The 18,850-nt window shown below is 24.6% G+C and overlaps 7 protein-coding genes across 7 annotated transcripts; 3 read left to right on the top strand and 4 right to left on the bottom strand.

Annotated features, from left to right (window-relative positions):
- Positions 1–55: 55 nt before the first annotated feature.
- DICPUDRAFT_154957 (uncharacterized protein) lies at positions 56–1,345 on the top strand (the record flags this gene model as incomplete). Its single annotated transcript, XM_003290392.1, has 1 exon — positions 56–1,345. A coding segment is annotated over one exon (1,290 nt), but the record flags the coding sequence as incomplete, so codon positions are not given.
- Positions 1,346–1,747: 402 nt separating this feature from the next.
- On the bottom strand, positions 1,748–3,550 carry DICPUDRAFT_37328 (uncharacterized protein; the record flags this gene model as incomplete). The annotated part of the gene is made up of 1 exon (XM_003290386.1): positions 1,748–3,550. The coding sequence occupies one exon, from the start codon at positions 3,548–3,550 to the stop codon at positions 1,748–1,750; it is 1,803 nt and encodes a 600-aa protein (XP_003290434.1).
- A 1,886-nt stretch (positions 3,551–5,436) lies between these two features.
- DICPUDRAFT_37322 (uncharacterized protein) lies at positions 5,437–6,960 on the bottom strand (the record flags this gene model as incomplete). The annotated part of the gene is made up of 2 exons (XM_003290385.1): positions 5,437–6,595; positions 6,683–6,960. The coding sequence occupies 2 exons, from the start codon at positions 6,958–6,960 to the stop codon at positions 5,437–5,439; spliced, it is 1,437 nt and encodes a 478-aa protein (XP_003290433.1).
- A 3,096-nt stretch (positions 6,961–10,056) lies between these two features.
- DICPUDRAFT_154953 (uncharacterized protein) lies at positions 10,057–11,772 on the top strand (the record flags this gene model as incomplete). Its single annotated transcript, XM_003290391.1, has 2 exons — positions 10,057–10,370; positions 10,473–11,772. 2 exons carry the CDS (start codon positions 10,057–10,059, stop codon positions 11,770–11,772), a joined length of 1,614 nt encoding a protein of 537 aa, XP_003290439.1.
- Positions 11,773–12,300: 528 nt separating this feature from the next.
- On the top strand, positions 12,301–12,489 carry DICPUDRAFT_22918 (uncharacterized protein; the record flags this gene model as incomplete). The annotated part of the gene is made up of 1 exon (XM_003290390.1): positions 12,301–12,489. A coding segment is annotated over one exon (189 nt), but the record flags the coding sequence as incomplete, so codon positions are not given.
- A 1,140-nt stretch (positions 12,490–13,629) lies between these two features.
- DICPUDRAFT_98688 (uncharacterized protein) lies at positions 13,630–15,903 on the bottom strand (the record flags this gene model as incomplete). Its single annotated transcript, XM_003290384.1, has 1 exon — positions 13,630–15,903. The coding sequence occupies one exon, from the start codon at positions 15,901–15,903 to the stop codon at positions 13,630–13,632; it is 2,274 nt and encodes a 757-aa protein (XP_003290432.1).
- Positions 15,904–16,294: 391 nt separating this feature from the next.
- Positions 16,295–18,533, bottom strand: DICPUDRAFT_154950 (uncharacterized protein; the record flags this gene model as incomplete). Its single annotated transcript, XM_003290383.1, has 2 exons — positions 16,295–17,459; positions 17,761–18,533. 2 exons carry the CDS (start codon positions 18,531–18,533, stop codon positions 16,295–16,297), a joined length of 1,938 nt encoding a protein of 645 aa, XP_003290431.1.
- Between the last annotated feature and the right edge of the window lie 317 nt (positions 18,534–18,850).

Here is an 18,850-nt window from a genome sequence, read left to right as displayed (position 1 = left end):
ATAATAATTGGAATAAGAATTGTAATATTAATAATAATAATACTAGTAATAATAGTATTATTTGTATAATAAAAATATAATTATTAATCCTAATATTAATAACTGTAACAGTAGCAATAATACACCAGTATTAACTTTCAATGAAACTATATTTAACTCACAGTTTTTTATAAACTCATTAAATAATAATAATTGTTCAAATACAAATATCAACTGTAATATAAATAACACCAATAATTGTAATATAAATAACACTGACTCTATCAGTGATAATAACAACACCAACAACAATACTAATAATTCAAACCAACTCTATACCGAAACAAAAACCACAAACCAAACTAAAAACTGCGAAGAAAGCGATTCCGATAATGACCAAAGTGATACCGAAAGCGAGTCAGGCTCCAAAATAACCTCTAACAACAATATCGATAATAATATTAACAACACTAATACTAATAATACTAATAATATTATAAACAATAACTCTATATTTATACCAAATGACCAAAATACTGCCAATGTAAATCAAAATATTCAATTTGTACCATTTGATAATAATATTAATTACTATAATAACTTTTATTTAAATCAAATGCAATATCATAATTTTAATAATAATAATAGCTACAATTATAATATCAATAATGATTACATTAAAAGTAGTTTTATCGCCAAGAGCCCAATAAATACAAATACCTTTGTACCATTTTATCCACCACTATTTTATTATCCTGGTGTTCCATATCCATACTATGTACATAATAATGCAATCCCTCTTAACCAACCACAACCATTTTCTCAAATATTCGCACCAAACTCTCAGTCATCAATCCCATCTCCACCAATTTCCAATAATAATATTAATAAAAGTGAAGATAAAAATGAAACATTAAATAAAGATACCAACATAAACAATAAAACTGAAAATAATAATAATAATAATAAAAATAATAATAATAATAATAATATTAATAATAACAACACTAATGCTATTAATAATATTGATAATAATATTAATAATAACATTAATAATAACATTAATAATAACATTAATAATAATATTACCAATATTAACAATAGTAATAATATTTTAACTAAAAAAAAGAAAGTTACAAAAAAACAATTAGAATTAGAAAGAAAACTACAAAAAAAAATATTATTGGAACAAAGAGAAATGGAGAGAAGAGTTTATATCGAAAAAGATTTAGAAAAGGTCAGAGAAAAGAAAAGAGAAATGGAGAAAGATAAACTAAATGAAAAGAGAAAAGAAGAAAATAGAGAAAAAAGAATTATTAGAGAGTTAAAAAGAAAAACAAATTTCGCGATGGTTAATGTAAAATAATAAAATAAATAAATCCAAAATATTAAATAATAAATAAATAAAAAACTTATATTTCATTTTATTGTTATAATTTTTAAAAGATTAAAAAAAAAAAAAAAATTATTTTTAATGTAAAATTTTATGTTGATTTTATTAAAAAACTGAATACTTTCCAGTTTGTTGGTGAGTGGCTTGGACTTCATCAAGAATCTTTTTAATATCAGTTTTTGCACTTTTAACCGAAGAGTCGGTTGGACCTTCGATATATAAATAAAGTTTTCTTTCATTTGGACCCGGTATTTTATTTGGTGGGAAGAAAGTTCCTTTGGTGGTAACAGTTGTATTTGTAAGATTGGTAATTTCAAGTAAAGCATCCTAAATAGAAAAAAGAAAAAAAAAATATTAATTATCAAATTAATTATTTTATATAAAAATTAAATAAATACATACCTTGTGAGTAACTTTCCAACGAGCTTGTTGTGAATAATCATTAATTTCTAATTCTTCAATGAAATGTGATATATTTAATGGAATAGATGGATGAATTGGTTTAATAACTGGCTTCATACCTAATGAGGCTGCTAATTGGGCGGCCTTAATTGCATCTTCAGATGATGTCACTTGAGTTGCACCAAGAATTTGATTTATAGCTTGTTGACCAACTGGTAATGATGGATCTGAAGCAAGTGGTGGTGGTATAACTCCGCCTGTTGTTGTTGCAGTTGTTGATGTTGTAGCAGATGCTGTTGGTGTAGCAGTACTATTATTAGCTGCACCAGTGGTTGTTGTGGTTGTTGGTGATACATTAGTTGGTGAATCAACTGGTAATGGTTCTTTTTCTTCCTCTTCTTCATCGTCAATACCATAATGAGCTTTTTGTTGTTTTCTTTCAATATTCTTTTTATTTTCTTCAGCAGCATCAAATTTATGACCTCTACCAGTAAAACCTGTTGGAGCAAGCAATACCTCTTTACCCTCTTTTCTTTTTCTATCATAAGATTCATTTAATTTTTTTAATTCGTCTGGAACTTTAGAACCTGATTGCTCTAAAGCTTTAATGATACTTGGTGAATATCTTTCTTCCTCGGGAGTTATAAATGTGTATGCAGTACCTTTATTTCCAGCTCTACCAGTTCTGCCTACTCTGTGAACATAATCTTCTAAATGATCTGGACAATCAAAATTTACAACCAAATTTAAATCCTTAATATCTAGACCTCTTGAAGCAAGTGGAGTTGCAATTAATATAGTTTTAACCTTATTCTTAAAGTCGGTAATGGTTTCATCACGATCGGTTTGATCTTTGCTTCCATGAAGTGACAAACACTGATATTGTGAGCTTGCCAATTGACGGAAAAGATTATCGGTAGTCTCTTGACGATTTGTAAAAATTAAAATTTGACCTTTATGATACCAAAGCGATAATAGTTCAATGAGACGTCTGAAACGAGTTTCGCTTGGTCTAACTTCTACGTGTTGATCGATATCTGATGATACAATACTACGACCACCTGCGATAATTTCAAGTGGTTTGGTGAGTATTTTTTTAGCAGCATTTTCGACTTTAGGTGGAAAAGTGGCAGAAAACATAATTGTTTGACGGTCAGGTCTAATGTTGTCAATAACACACATAATTTGAGGCCCAAAACCCATATCAAACATACGATCGGCTTCATCTAAAACCAAAAAGGTAACACGTCTTAAATTTGTAATACGTCTATTATTTGCACATAGAATATCAATCATACGACCTGGTGTGCAAACTACAATATCGGCACCTCTTTTAAGATCGGCAATCTGTTCACTAATACTAGCACCACCATAAATACAAGCAACACGTAAACCAAGATTCTTTGTGAATTTTTTACATTCACTAAAAATTTGAAGTGCCAATTCACGGGTTGGTGACATGATTAAACCAATCATACCATCGCCTGGTACAGTTTTGGGTTGTGCTAAAATATGACGGAACATTGGTAAAAGAAATGCTAAAGTTTTGCCTGAACCAGTTCTTGCTATACCTATTAAATCACGACCACTCATAATGGCTGGAATTGTTTGTGATTGGATTGGTGTTGGTTTTTCATATTGGAATTTTTTGAGCATTAAATGAATCTTTTCTGTTAAACCTGCTTGTGACCATGATTGAATTGGCTTTGGACAATTTTTACCTGTAATTTTAACACCCAACTCTGAACGAAAATCTAACACCTCCGTATCTGTCATATTTGCTAAAATGGGGACCTCTACATAAAAATTTTTGGTAAATGGCTGGTAATTAACTTTACTATGATCAGTTTGCAACATTTCTTTTTTCCCTTTTTTAACAACCTTATCTTTATCATCCTCACCTTCAGACTCTTCCTCTAACTCTTCTTCATCGATTAACTTTGATTTTGGTTTTGATTTAAATTTCTCTTCAGTTAAATTTTCCATAAATGCATCCAATGTGTCAACATCGTCATTATCTACCTCCTCTTCGCCTTCTTTTTTCAAATCCTCTGGTTTTTGTAATGGCTGTGGTATTTCTTCCTCTTCCTCTAAGCTCCATTTTTTTTTTGGTTCAATAATTGAGTTAATTGGTGCTGTTATTATGGTTGATGATGAATTTGATGTTGATGTCGACGATGATGATGTAGTGGAAGTTGTTGTTATCGGTGTACCGGTCGATTGTGACTCTTTTAATTTTCTCCACTGTTCGACCTTTTCTCTTCTCTTTCTCATCTCTTCTTCTAACTGCTCTTGTTCTTTTTCTCTTTCTTTTTTTAACTTTTCTGGATCAATAGCCTGCACTGGTGTTGTTTGTGGTGCCTGTTGAAACTGAATTGGTGCTTGGTGATGACTTTGTTGTAAAAACTGTGGTGCTGGTTTAAAGAATTGTTGTGTTTGTTGAGGTTGTGTTTGTTGGAACTGAATTGGAGATGTTGTATATTTAATCTGTTGTGGTTGCTGGAATTGAATTGGAGATGTTGCAAACTTTTGAACTGGTTGATAAATCGGTTGTTGTTTTTGTTGCTGTATATTAATAGTATCTGGTTTTTGATCAAATCTCGATGACTTTGTAGTTGTTTGTGGTTGTGAATTTTGCTGTTGTTGTTGTTGTTGTTGTTGTTGTTTTAATTGTTGTTTTAAATGTTGCTGTTGTAAATCTAAACTGCCATTATTTGATGATGGAGGTGATGATGATGGTTGTTCTTTTTTGTCAAAGTTTCTATCTCTGTCATCTCTATTTCTATCTCTTTCATCTCTTCTCTCATAGTCTCTATTTCTATCTCTGTCGTCATATCTTCTATCACGATCGTCATATCTTCTATCATCTCTTCTTCTTTCTCTGTCATCGTACCTTCTATCGTCATACCTGTCATCATGCCTTCTATCGTCTCTTCTTGATGACGAATATTTCTCATCATAATTTCCTGAATTACGCCTGCTATATTCTCTATCTCTTTCATGTTTATATCTGTCTACACCATTATTATCTAATTTTCTTTTTTTATCGTAATCATCCATATTTTATTTATATAAATTTTAAAAAAAAAAAATAATTTAATTAATTAAATTATTATTTTTTAATTTAAATAATTAATATTTAACTATACTATTATTACTTTTATTATTTTTGAATTTAATAAATTAAAGAAATAAATAAATAAATATATAAAAAAATATTTTATTTTTAAAAAAATTTGGAAAATAAAAAAATGAAATATTAAAAAAAAAAAAAAATTAAAAAAATTAAAATTAAAAAAAAAAAAAAAAAAAAAAAAAAAAAAAAATTATATTAACTTGAAATATTTACAAAAATTCATAAATAGAAAAAAAAACCCTATTTATCTTTGCATTATTCTAACTACACAATTATATCTTTAACCGATGAAATTTTAACCAATTAAAAAAAAAAATTCTAATAAACAAATAAATGAAAAAAAAAAAATCTAAAATTATCTTTGTATAAGTTCTTTTATTTTTTATTTTTTTTTAAACTTTTATATTTTTTAATTTTTTTGTTAATTTTCTTTTTTTATATTATTATATTTTATTATTGATTATTGATTATATTATTGTAATTACTTTTATATATATTTAAAAAAAAAAATAAAGATTTCTATAATTTATTTTGAACCAAAAATTCTTCTTGAAATTTCTTTTTTGAGATAATAGAGTTCTTTTTCACTATTACTACCTACAAAACCTTTATTTTCGTGCATTCTTCTAACCAAGTATGGCAATACTTCATTTACAGGACCAAATGGAACGTATTTAAAGACTCTTTGTTTTTGAGCAACAATAGAGTTTGTTAAGAAATCAGCCATTCCAAAGAGTTGACCAAATTGTACATTTGGATTGGATGGATCAATTCCGTATTCTTTAATTAAACGTGTTCCTAACTTTACAGAGTCCTCATTATGTGAAGCAATCATTAAACCCATTGAATCTTTGTCATTTCTAATCTCTCTTAAGAGGAAATCTACAGCGCCATTATAGTTGTTATGGGTATCTTGAAGAGTTGGTTGAATTGGATTTTCATAATGTAATTTATTAGCACGTTCACTTTCAGTAACCATATAGGCACCACGTACAATCTTTGCACCCAATTTAAAGTTTAATTTCTTTGACATTTCTAAATGTTGTTTTAAAATGTCCATACCTTGAACCAAGTACATTTGATAGGTGTTGTAAATGATTGGCTTTTCACGGTTGTATTTATAGGAGAATGCCATAGCTAATTGATGAATAGCAACTTGATAATAGGATTGTTCAGCATCTAAAAGGATTGGTACACCGTATTTATTACATTCAATGAAAATTCTCTCTGCTCTATTTACAAATTCTTCTAATTGACGAATTTCATCTGATGTATAAATTGATTTAAATTCACTATTGCTAGCTAAAATATCTTTATAAAATTGGATTGGATTTTTAATTGCGACCTCCGGTAAATTAGTGACATCTACGCTAACAGAAGAAACTAATTGATTTAATCTTTCTAAAATGCTCGGAGAAACTAAACCTGTGAATTTAACGCATGAAAATGATAATGTGGGGTTTTGTGCTGCAATCTTTACTGTTTCTATTATAACGTTGGCAACACTGTCATATCCACTACCATCGATATCTGATTCTTCAATGCTATAATCTAAAATTGAACCAATACCCAATTTATTTAATTTCTTTGAAAATGTCTCTGTTTCTTTAATAGTTTCACCAGCACAAAATTGTTTAAAAAATGTATGTTTAACAAAGAAATTTACTGGTAATGATAATCCTAATCTATAATTATAAATTAAATTAAATTTTATTAGTAATCGAATTTTAAAATTAAAAAATAATTTAAAAAACAATTTTAAAAATACTTACTTTTTAGAGAGATCAAATAAAAATTGACCATTATTTGAAATTATTGGGAATGAACATGCCTTTAATATTAAATATGTAAATAAGAGTTCATTTGTAGTTTTTGAGACATAAAGTTTTGAAGTATCTAAATCATATTTGTTATTATTATTTTTATTGCTATTACTGGTAGTAGGTGGAGTATCTTGATATTCGTTTTGTTGGTGTAATGTTTGATTTTCATCTAATAAAGTTGGTACTGGAATACCAGCAATCGATGAACGTGTAATATGAGTATCCATAGTAGTGAAATCTGCTGCTGGCTTATTGGTAATTGAAATGGTTGGTTCGGTGATTACTGTAGTAGAGTTTAAAAGACTGGAGTTATTGCCTTTTTTTGCGGAATTTAATGTTGAATTATATCTTTTATTAATTACATTATATGGTTGTTGAGATAATACTGTTGCAGTATTGGTTTTAAAATTACATTTATTATAGCTATTCATTATTCTAATGGCTTTTGTTGTTGACATCATTTTATTATTATTATTATTATTATTATATTATATTATATTATATTAAATTAACTATTATATAAAAAAAAAATCTTTGAATATTATTATTATTTATTATTATAAAAACTATTATGTTTTATTATAAACTATTAATTTGAAAAAAAAAATAAAAAACTATTTATTATAAATTATTTTAAAAAATAAATTGAAAATTATATATTAAAGTTTCTGAATGTGTTTAATTAATTATTATAATTATTTAATTTAAAATTTAAAATAAAAAATTAATATATTTTTTTTTTAAAATTTTAAAATTTTTTTTTAAATTATTTATTTAATATAGTTTTTGATATAAATAAAACAAAATAAAATAAATAAATAAATAAATAAAAAAAAAACAAAGAAGGAAAAAAAAATAGAAAAAAGAAAAATTAGTATTCTTTTTAAAAATGTTAAATTAAAAAGCAGTTATTAATATAAATAATGAAACAAATATGCACTTTTAAGAATAAAGAATAAAAATAGTGTGATATGTCTGAAACAAATGAAATAATAATAATATATGACAAATACAAACAAAATATTAAAAAATAAATAAATTATTATATATTAATAAAAAGTTATCTAGTAAATATTTTTTTTATTTTTTTTTTATTTTTTTTATTTTTTTATTGTGTGTGTGTGTGAATAGGTGGTTTTTTTTTGCTTTTTTATATCTGTTTAAACTATATTTTATTTGTTTAAATTTAAACTTACAGAGAAATAAATGTGTGTATATGTGAATATTTGTATGGATTGTTTGATAAAATTGTAAAATAATATGTAAACCGACACCACTGGTATTTTTATATCAAAAAATAGTTGTTTTTTTTTTTTTTGATTTTTTAAAATTTTTTTTTTAAAAAAAATTTTTAAAAAATAAATATATTAGCCACAGTGTTATCGTGATTACAAAAAATTGAAATTTAGAAAAAAAAAAAGTAAAAAAAAAAAAAATTAAAATTTTTTTTTTTTGAATTATTTTTCAAAAATTCCACTCCCAAATCAATACATTGTGTGGGGAAAAGGGGGAAAAGTAAATAAAATAAACACTATTAACACTAAAAATAAATTTTTTTTATATTATATTGGGAATATACATTATTTTTATTGATAACCACTTACTTAAAAGAGTTGAAATTAAATTTACAAATAATAAAAAAAAATAAAAAAATAAATATATCAAAATTATGATTAATTTAACAACAATTAATTTAATTAATATTTAAAATTAATATTTATTTTACTTACCAGGCCTATCAAAATATTCTTTTGTTCATTCTATATTTGAAAGTTATTTTTTGTACACCCTAATGACGATATATTGGTCAATTGTTTAAATTTCATTCTGCAAACAAAGTGTCAAAAAAATCAAAATTAAAAAAAATTTAATTAAATTTCAAAAAAAATAAAAAAATAAAAAAAATAAAAAAAATAAAAAAAAATAAAAAATATAAAAAAAAATAAAAAAAAATTATTTAAAAAAAAAGAAAACAAGAAAAGAAAAAAAAAAGAAAATAAAACAAAAAAAAAAATAAAAAAAAAATGAAATTATCAAATATTTTATTTTTTTGAAAATTATTTTCAAATACCAAATAAAAATTAATAGATTGAGATAAAATTATTTTTATGTCAACACAATACCATAAACAAATCCCAGTCTTCTTTTTTTTTTGTTCACACTTATATTAACACTTTGGTGAAATTTCATTTTGATTTTTAAAATGATTTCTTAAACTCTTTAATAACCATTTATTTTTTCAAACTTTAAAACTAATCGAAATATTAATTCTAAATATCATAAACAAAAAATGATTATAAAATTTTTTTTTTCACAATTATAATAATTAAAAAATATCTTTTTTTTATTTATTTTTTTTTTGTTATTTCTAATAAAATTTTTTATATTTTGGATGTATTCAAATAATTTTATTAGATCAATTATAAAAGAACATTTAGATAAATATTAATATTATAAAGTACAGTTTAATAATCTTCATCATCTTTTATCCAACTTGGGTTCTTCTAGTGTTGGCCAAAAATTTAATTGTCCATTAGCATTAGGAAAATTTCCTTCTTCACTCAAAGGGCTAAAACTAGGAAAACTTTATAAAGAATAAGACTCTAATCAAATATTGGTGCCAAATTTGCTTCTTCATAGCTTGGCTCATTTATCGGTCTCAAAGTGCGAATATGTAAAAGATGTGCTACACAATACTCTAATAATAGAGGACATGATATAAGCGATATCATTTCACCAAGTTTAAGAAAATTAATTATACACCCAGAACAAGAAATTTCAACAATACTAAACACACTTACCGAATAAAGGTAGATTGAAATAAAAAAAACAATAATAATAATAAGCTCACCATCTTTGACCTATCTATGTTTAAAGATTCTTTCCCAGACTTCTTCTATCTCTTTCAATTATATATGTAAAAAATTTAGAAGCATATCATTATAACAGGTTTTGGATTTAGTTGGATTCGGAATCAACATTGATAATAAATGGTTTGATTGGTTTTCATCACAAAACATTTAATTGTTTTAGATAATTATTATATAAAACTCACCAACCAAGAAAACCTATAAATTTTTCATTTAAATATCAATTAAATTGACATTGATTAATAATTTAAAAATTAATAAAAATATTAAATCAAATTTAACTTTTTATAATTTAATGAAAAACAAAAGGATTCTCGATATATAAAAATTATAATAATAAAGAATAATAAAATTTAAATCTAAATTTTTTTTTTTTTTTTTTAAAAAAAATTTGATTTTTTTTTGGATTTTTCCTTAATTTCTTTTTTTTTTTTATTATCAATTTTTATAAAAATGGATTTGTTTTTAATTTTATTTAGAAATATAGTTATTAAAAGAGAATTATTTTATCAACTAAAAAAATTAAGATATTATCAACATCTCTCAACTACTCCAAAATCCTTAAAATTAAATAATTCAAAATCAAATTATTTAAATGTTAATATAGTTTATAATGGTAATGAGGAATTGGATGATTTAATTATTCCATCAAATTTTAAAACCATTTATTTCAAAAACAATCAAAATTCAAATAAAGACAACAGGACGTACTTTATAGATGATGATCAACCCTTAAAGAAACAGTTGGTCATAAGTGAAGGAGTAGAGTCATTATATTTTATATATAATGTTTTGTTGCATGCCAATAAACTAAAGCTACCGCTGTCATTAAAGAAACTGTCCATAGTGGGTTGTAAAGTATATAATAGTTTTGATGGCATTTTACCAGAGTTTTTAGAAGAATTAAAGATTTATCCATCAAATGATGTCCAACTCCAATTTGGAGATCTACCTAAATCTTTAAAAGTTTTAAAAATTACATCAACGCTCACCAAACCAGAAAACTTTTTACCTCTTCCACCATCAATAAAAAAGGTTTCTCTTAATATTTCAAATTTAAGATATACTATTTTAAAACCAAATATTTTTCCACATGGACTAACCTATTTATCCGTCAACACGTCCGATGCTGTTATTTTAGATGGAGTGGTACCGGAAACCGTTGAAACTTTGAAAATAAAATCAATCTACAATCAAGATCTTTCTAAAATAATACCACCTAATTGTACAACATTAACATATCTATATAGACAAAAGATATCAACATTGCCAAAATCAATTACAAATATTAAAACCTTAGATATCAGTTACGAGGGTACCTATATTCAAAATAAAATATCACCAAAATCATTAAAAGCAACAAGTCTAATAAGAAAAGCTAGTAATAGTTATAATGATAATGATAATAACGTTACTAATAATATATACTCCTGTATTTCTGATTCACATTCAAAACTATCATTATATTGGTTAGATCAAGAGACTGTAGACTATATAGCAGGCTATAAAAATATTAAAAAGTTGTCTATTTATAATAAAAATGTGGTGGATTTCAAACTTACAGAAAATAATAGTTCAATAACAGATCTAAAAATTATACCAATGCTTTATGAATATTCAACACTTCCCTCCTATTTAACAAAATTAGAGATTGTTGATTTTAGATTCAAGCAAATAGATATAGATCTAAAGAGAATATGCCCCTTACTTAAAGTACTAGTGTTTTCATGTGTTGGCAGTTTTAATATAACTTTTCCAAATTGTTTAAAAGCTTTGAAATTCAAGAGTTATCGAGAACTTTTAAAATTATTTGATTTGCCCCCAACATTAGAAATATTGCAAATAGACAGTGACTTTAAAAACCACAAAACACCATCATTTCATATCAACGATACATTGTTATTATCATTACCATCACTAGAGCATTTAATATTAATAGATTATTTTGCAAAAGGTGTGCCCTATACAATCAATAATTTCGGATCCGCTTCAAATCTCACATTATATACAAACGACCTAAATAGAAAATATATAAAGTCATTATTTTCCCAAAATGAAGATGACTGTGTATGTTTAGTTGATGTCCTTTTCAACTTTAAAAATATTTTAAATTTCCATCAATTTAACAAAATTAATGTTTTCTCAAAATTAATAAATAAAATACTTTAACTTTATTCAATAATTTTTTTTTTTTTTATTTTTTTTTTTTAATTTCTTTTGTTTAATTTTTTTTTAATTTCATTTCATTTTTTTTTTTTTATGGATGAATTGTTTTTTAAAACCTATCGAAATAAATATATAAATAATAAAATTAAAGAGCATGTAGGGATATACAACTTTAATAAATATATGATTTTCAATAGTTATGAAGAACTAGAAAAGTACAATTATAAAGAATACATAGAAGATATTACAATTTTTTGCTTTTCAAATGATTGGTGTTTAGAAAATATACCATCAAATATAAAGACAATAAATATATTCTCAATATATTATAGTAAACCAAATAATAGTTCAAGTATTATGGTTCCAGAAGGTGTCGAATCTTTTTCATTTATACCTAACAGCAATCATAAAATAGATTTAAAATTGCCAAAATCCTTAAAGAGTCTCAGTTTAGAATCTGCTATTTTAACCAGCAGTATCCAGCAGCTTATTCATGGTATTAATTTAGAAGAGCTTGTTATTTGTGGTTCTTTTGATGAGGAAATTAAAGTTGGAACTTTACCAGATGGCCTAAAGCATTTAGCACTACCTCAGGAATATAACCAACCTATACATCCTGGAGTATTGCCAAATTCATTGGTTCATCTAGATATTGGTAGTTCGCATAGCCATCTCTTAGAGCCTGGTGTATTTCCACATGTACTGACCTATTTATCAATAGGTGAATATAATAAAATCATAGGGAAGAATGTAATACCGAATACAGTTAAGACTCTTAAAATAAATTGTGTAAACCAAGATATTAGCGAAATTATTCCACAAAGCTGCACCTCTCTAGAGATACCATCCAGTCAAATCATATCATACATACCAACATCAATAACCAATTTGTATTATTACTCAAAGAGAAATGACCAAATTTTCTTTCTAGGTACTGATTTTATACCAGATACAATACAGGCATTACACTTATCAGATAATCAAGAGCTATTAGGTCAAAAAAGATTACCCGGCTCCATAACAGAACTATTGTTACATAGAATAAACCAAATTACAATGGATGAACTGCTTCCGGACAATGGCTCTCTTGTTAAACTTAGGCTCATTAATTGTCCAAGATCATTGGTATTTAATTATAATCACTATTCTATTCAAGATCTCGAAATATATCCAATGATTGATAATCATCTATCACTCCCTCCATCATTAACAAATCTATTATTTTTAGATACACCCGAAAGCTCTGACTACTATACAAATCATACAATGGATTTTCAATCAATAACTCCATCCTTAAAAGCATTATCATTTAAAACTATGAAAAAAACAAAGATCAAATATCCGATCAGATTAATAGCTTTACAAATAAAGTGTCAAGACCAGCTCACAATAAATCAATTTCCTTCATCACTCCAAATACTTGAAATCTCCAATTGTTATAATTTTAAAATCAACAATAGATTCGTAGCATCATTCCCACATCTTCAACATTTAATATTAAAAAAATGTGAATATTTTAAAATAAACAATCCAAAAATACCAGCTAAATTAAAAATTTACCTTGACAACGACTCGTATCAAATTTTAAACAATTCAGATGAAAATTTTACAAAAACTATCTGCAATTTAAATTTTATCAAACTAAAAAATCAAGATGTTTATTACAACTTAATTAAAAATAATAAAATAATAAAATAATTAAATTTAATAAAAAAACAAAATTTTTATTTTAATTAAATATAACACATAATAATAATAAACCCTTAAATAAATTTGATATTTTTAGGAACAAGAGAAAAACTTGAAGCAATAAAAGATCCAATAGAATTATAATCGATACTTTTGATATATTGATTTTTTTTATAGTTTAAAATATTTTAATAAAAAGCTAAGATCACCAATGCTACATCTTGATCGGAGAAAATGAAAATGATCAGTGTTTATTATTGGATGAGACCTTTTATCGTTTGTTGAAAAATACAAATATTCATTTTTGGTGGAAATGGTTTTGAAAATTGGAATTAAACCATTTTTTGCTGCTGTTATCAATAATTCGTTAAAATATTCACTTTCGAAATCTGATTCTGGTAAATGGTCAAGTAAATTTGAAAAAACACCTACTCTTACATTTTTGACTAGATTCTTTAATACAAGCTCTTTTAACCAAGATTTTGAAATAATGAATTGGAATAAAGTGTTTGAACGACCACATTGGTATAAAAGTAATTCCCAACGATAAATGCTTTTGATTTTAATTTCATACTTTTGATTATTCGTTATACCTGATTTAATTGTAAATCCTTTTTGTAATATTTTTGATTGAATATATTGGTCTGAAAGGTCTTGAAAGATCCAGTATATGAATTTATAGTTGTTTTGGAATGTTGTTCCCTTTATAACTAAACCAATATCAAAGTATTCTGTGCCACCATATACTTTTATATGCTTTTCGAGGATTGATATAACTGAATCCTGCGCCCCATCACACAAACCATAAACTATATATTTATTATATCTATTAATAGAGTTTGTGGGATAATCTTCGTTGCTTTCGAATGTATAAAGTGTTGGATTGTTGAGTGCTCTTTCTAATCTTTCGAAAATATCTTTAATTGGAGACAATGGTTTCAACTTAATTAAAAACTTTCTTGAAATACTCTTCATTAGGTGTTCAAAATGGTCAATAACTTTGCTGTCGGTGTTCATCCAAAGTGGATTATTGTCACTAAACATTAATTCCTTATGGTTGTTGAAAAAGTAGTCCAATATCTCGGTTTTTGTAATTAACTTTAGATATTTAATAAAATGACAGTATTGGATTCCTAAATGCTTGAGCATGAGATCGATTAGTTCTAAATTATTGCTTGAAAAAACGGCCTCAAACAAATACCTCCTATGAGGATTACTTATGGTTTCTGATTTAACTAGGTTTTTTTGATATTCAATGCAACCGTCACTATTTATAACTGTGAATAGATCTCTATAGTGTTTGTATTTATTTAATTTTCTATTTATAAAAACTTGTTCGGCTCTAGACTTTTCTTTAAAATATATATAATAGTTAATTGGTTTAAATCGAGTTGAATCTTTGAATTTTAATTTATAAATTGAATATAGTACTTTGAGTATGTTGTGGATTATTGGTTTTAAATATTGATCATTTGATAGCGATATGGTATGAATAGTTGATTTTAATTGTATAGTATTAAATTGATTTATTTCTAATTGGTGATTTAGTTGTTGTGCTATATCGTTGTGTTTTTCTTTTGGTCTGTAGTTTTCAGCGATAATAAACTTGTAAATTTTTATGAGCTCTTTGAATTGGTGCGAATAGTTAAACTCATAAATAACATTATATATTGATAACGATTCAGTAACTGTAACTCCATTTGATTGTAAAAAAGTTTTCATCTTTAAAAGTTTTAAGTTCTTATTGCCAATACCGATCTTTTTAATTAATTTTACTGAAATATTTCTTTTATCTATTTGAAAAAGTTTATTGTATTCGAGAAATGCGGTTTTATTAATTTCATTTGTAAATACTTGTACCCAGAATGAATAGTTGCTGAAATTGTTGTTATCATTTTTGTTGTGGTATTTATTTGTTGAAAATAGTTGTCTATAGAATTCTCTGTTCTCTTTGGTATCTTTGGTGAATCTCCTAATGACCAATTCTACATCATTAAAATCTCTAAATACATAATTTCCACTTTTTACTTTATCTCTAATAATAGCATCTCCATTACTAAATTTGTCAAAAATATAATATGGATCAATTAAATCATCATAGCTGAATAACTCTTTGAATTTGAAATTTGAAAATATTAATTTGAATAAAAATTTATTTCTAAATACCTTCCAGAATACAGTTTCACAGCTATTAGTATCTTTATTTGATGTAAAAACCAAACTCGGTGTATTTGATGATGTATTATTACAATCAAATTCTGAACTATCAGTACTTTTATGTTTTTTATATGATTTTAAACTATTATTATTATTATTATTATTATTATTATTATTATTATTATTATTATTATTATTATTATTATTATTATTATTATTATTATTATTATTATTATTATTATTATTGTTATTGGTATTATTATTGGTGTTATTGTTCTCTAAATCCATTTTTAATTAAAAATTAAAAATTAAAAAATAAAAAAATAAAAACAAAAATAAAACAATAAAAAAAAAAAAAAATATTTAAAAAATAAAAATAAAATAAATAATTTTATCAACTAAAATAAAAATATTAAAAATAAAATCAAAAATAAAACAATAAAAAAAAAAAATATTTAAAAATAAAAATAAAATAAATAATTTTATCAACTAAAATTATTTTTAAATGAAATATTAATAAAATATAAATACTATTGGTTGGTTCTTAATTCAAATTGATTTTTAAATAAAATAAAAACAGTCACCCACACAAACACCACAAAAATATTATTAATATATTTAAAAAAAAATTAAATATGTTTGTTTACAATTTATTAGATTGTTTTGAAATTAATTATTATCAGCCACATCTGTAATATTTAGATAAAAAGCCGAGTTCACCGACAATACATTTTAATTGGAGAGTACGAAAATGATCAATGTTTATTATTGAAAGGCCATCGCTTTGTTCATAATATAAATACTCGTGTTTGGCTAAAAGGTTTTTGAAAATTGGAAATAAACCATTATCTGCTGCTTTTAATAATATTTCCCTAACAAATACAGTTTTTAAATCTGTTTTTGATAAATGGTCAAATAAATTTAAAAATAAACTGACTCTAAATTTTTTATTCATATTTAGGTATGTGAATAAATGTTCCATTAACTGTGAATTTGAATTTAAGTTTTGATATAAAATATTTGTACGACCACAATAGAATAAAAGAACTTCCCAACTAGTAAAGCGTTTGATTTTAATTTCATACTTTTGATTATTTGTTGTATTTATACCTGATTTAATTGTTAACTCCTCATTTGATATGTTTGATTGAATGTATTGATCTGAAAGGTCTTGAAAGATCCAGTATATGAATTTACAGTAGTTATAGAGTTCTGTTTTGTTTAAAATTATTTCAATATCAAAGTATTCTGAAATGCCATATTTTTCTATATGCTTTTCTAACATTGATATTGCGGAATCCTGTGTAGGATAATCAAAATTTTCAAAAAAATACGATTTATATCTATTAATAGAGTTTGTGGGATAATCTTCGTTGCTTTCAAATGTATAAAGTGTTGGATTGTTGAGTGCTCTTTCTAATCTTTCGAAAATATCATTAATTGGAGTATCTTCTATGTCTTCTGGGTTCAATTCAATAAAAAACTTTCTTGAAATACTCTTCATTAATTCTTCAAAATGGCCCATAACTTTTTTGTCGGCGTACACCCAAAGTGGATTATTGTCACTAAACATTAATTCTTGATGATTATTGAAAAAGTAGTCTAATACCTCGGTTTTTGTAATCATAGCTTGATATTCTTGATCATAACATGGGTCTTCGAAATGCTTGAACATAAGATCGATTAGTTCTAAATTATTGCTTGAAAAAACGGCCTCTTCAATATAAATTTTATCTATATCATCCATGTGTGATACTGCTTCAATTAGGTCTTTTTTATATTCAATGCAACAGTCACTATTTATAATTGTGTATAGATAATCATTGTATACGTATTCATATTCTCTTTTATTTAAATTTCTTTTTGTAAAAGCTTGTTGGACTCTTGACCCTTCTTTAAAGTATAAATAGTATTCAATTGGTTTAGATAGATTTGAATCATTGAATTTTAATTTATAAATTGAATATAGTACTTTGAGATGTCGAGGATTATTGGTTTAAATATTGATCATCTGATAGCGATATGTTATGAATAGTTGTTTTTAATTGTATAGTATTAAATTGATTTATTTTTAATTGGTGATTTAGTTGTTGTACTATATCGTTGTATTTTTCTTTTGGTCTGTAGTTTTCAGCGATAATAAACTTGTAAATTTTTATGAGCTCTTTGCATTTATATGGGTATTGAAACTCTTTAATAGCATCATATATTGATAACGATCTAGTAACTGTAACTCCATTTGATTCTAAAAAAGGTTTCATCTTTAAAAGTTTTAAGTTCTTCTTTTTTAAACGTTTCTCATTAATTAAATTTACTGAAATATTTCTTTTATCTATTTGAAAAAGTTTATTGTATTCGAGAAATGCGGTTTTATTAGTTTCATTTGTAAATACTTGTACCCAGAATGAATAGTTGCTGAAATTGTTGTTATCATTTTTGTTGTGGTATTTATTTGTTGAAAATAGTTGTCTATAGAATTCTCTGTTCTCTTTGGTATCTTTGGTGAATCTCCTAATGACCAATTCTACATCATTAAAATCTCTAAATACATAATTTCCACTTTTTACTTTATCTCTAATAATAGCATCTCCATTACTAAATTTGTCAAAAATATAATATGGATCAATTAAATCATCATAGCTGAAAAACTCTTTGAATTTGAAATTTGAAAATATTAATTTGAATAAAAATTTATTTCTAAATACCTTCCAGAATACAGTTTCACCGCTATTAGTATCTTTATTTGATGTAAAAACCAAACTCGGTGTATTTGATGGTGTATTATTACAATCAAATTCTGAACTATCAGTACTTTTATATGATTTTAAACTATCATTATTATTATTATTATTATTATTAATATTATTATTGGTGTTATTGTTCTCTAAATCTTTTTTTTCTTTTTTATTACAATCCATTTTCAATCACGATAAAAATTAAAAAATTAAAAAAATAAAAAATAAAAATTAAAAAATAAAAATAAAAAAAAAAAAAAAAAATTTAAAAAAATGACAAAAAAAAGGAGGGTAATGAAAATGTAAATATAATATTAATTTATTAATATAATATTTCGATGTTTAAAATATCAAACATTTCAACTTTACTATTAGATGAACCTATTAATATTGGTTATCCAAGTGACAAATCAATAGATATACCAGTTTTAAGTGAAGATTTTTAGAGAATAATTTAGTATACCTCCTGATTAAGAGATTTCATTCAAAATAGATTAATT

Source organism: Dictyostelium purpureum (assembly GCF_000190715.1).
Source record: "Dictyostelium purpureum unplaced genomic scaffold DICPUscaffold_222, whole genome shotgun sequence".
Lineage (NCBI taxonomy): Eukaryota > Evosea > Eumycetozoa > Dictyosteliales > Dictyosteliaceae > Dictyostelium > Dictyostelium purpureum.
Note: the sequence above shows the minus strand (reverse complement) of the source record. Positions and strands in the feature narration are given on the sequence as shown.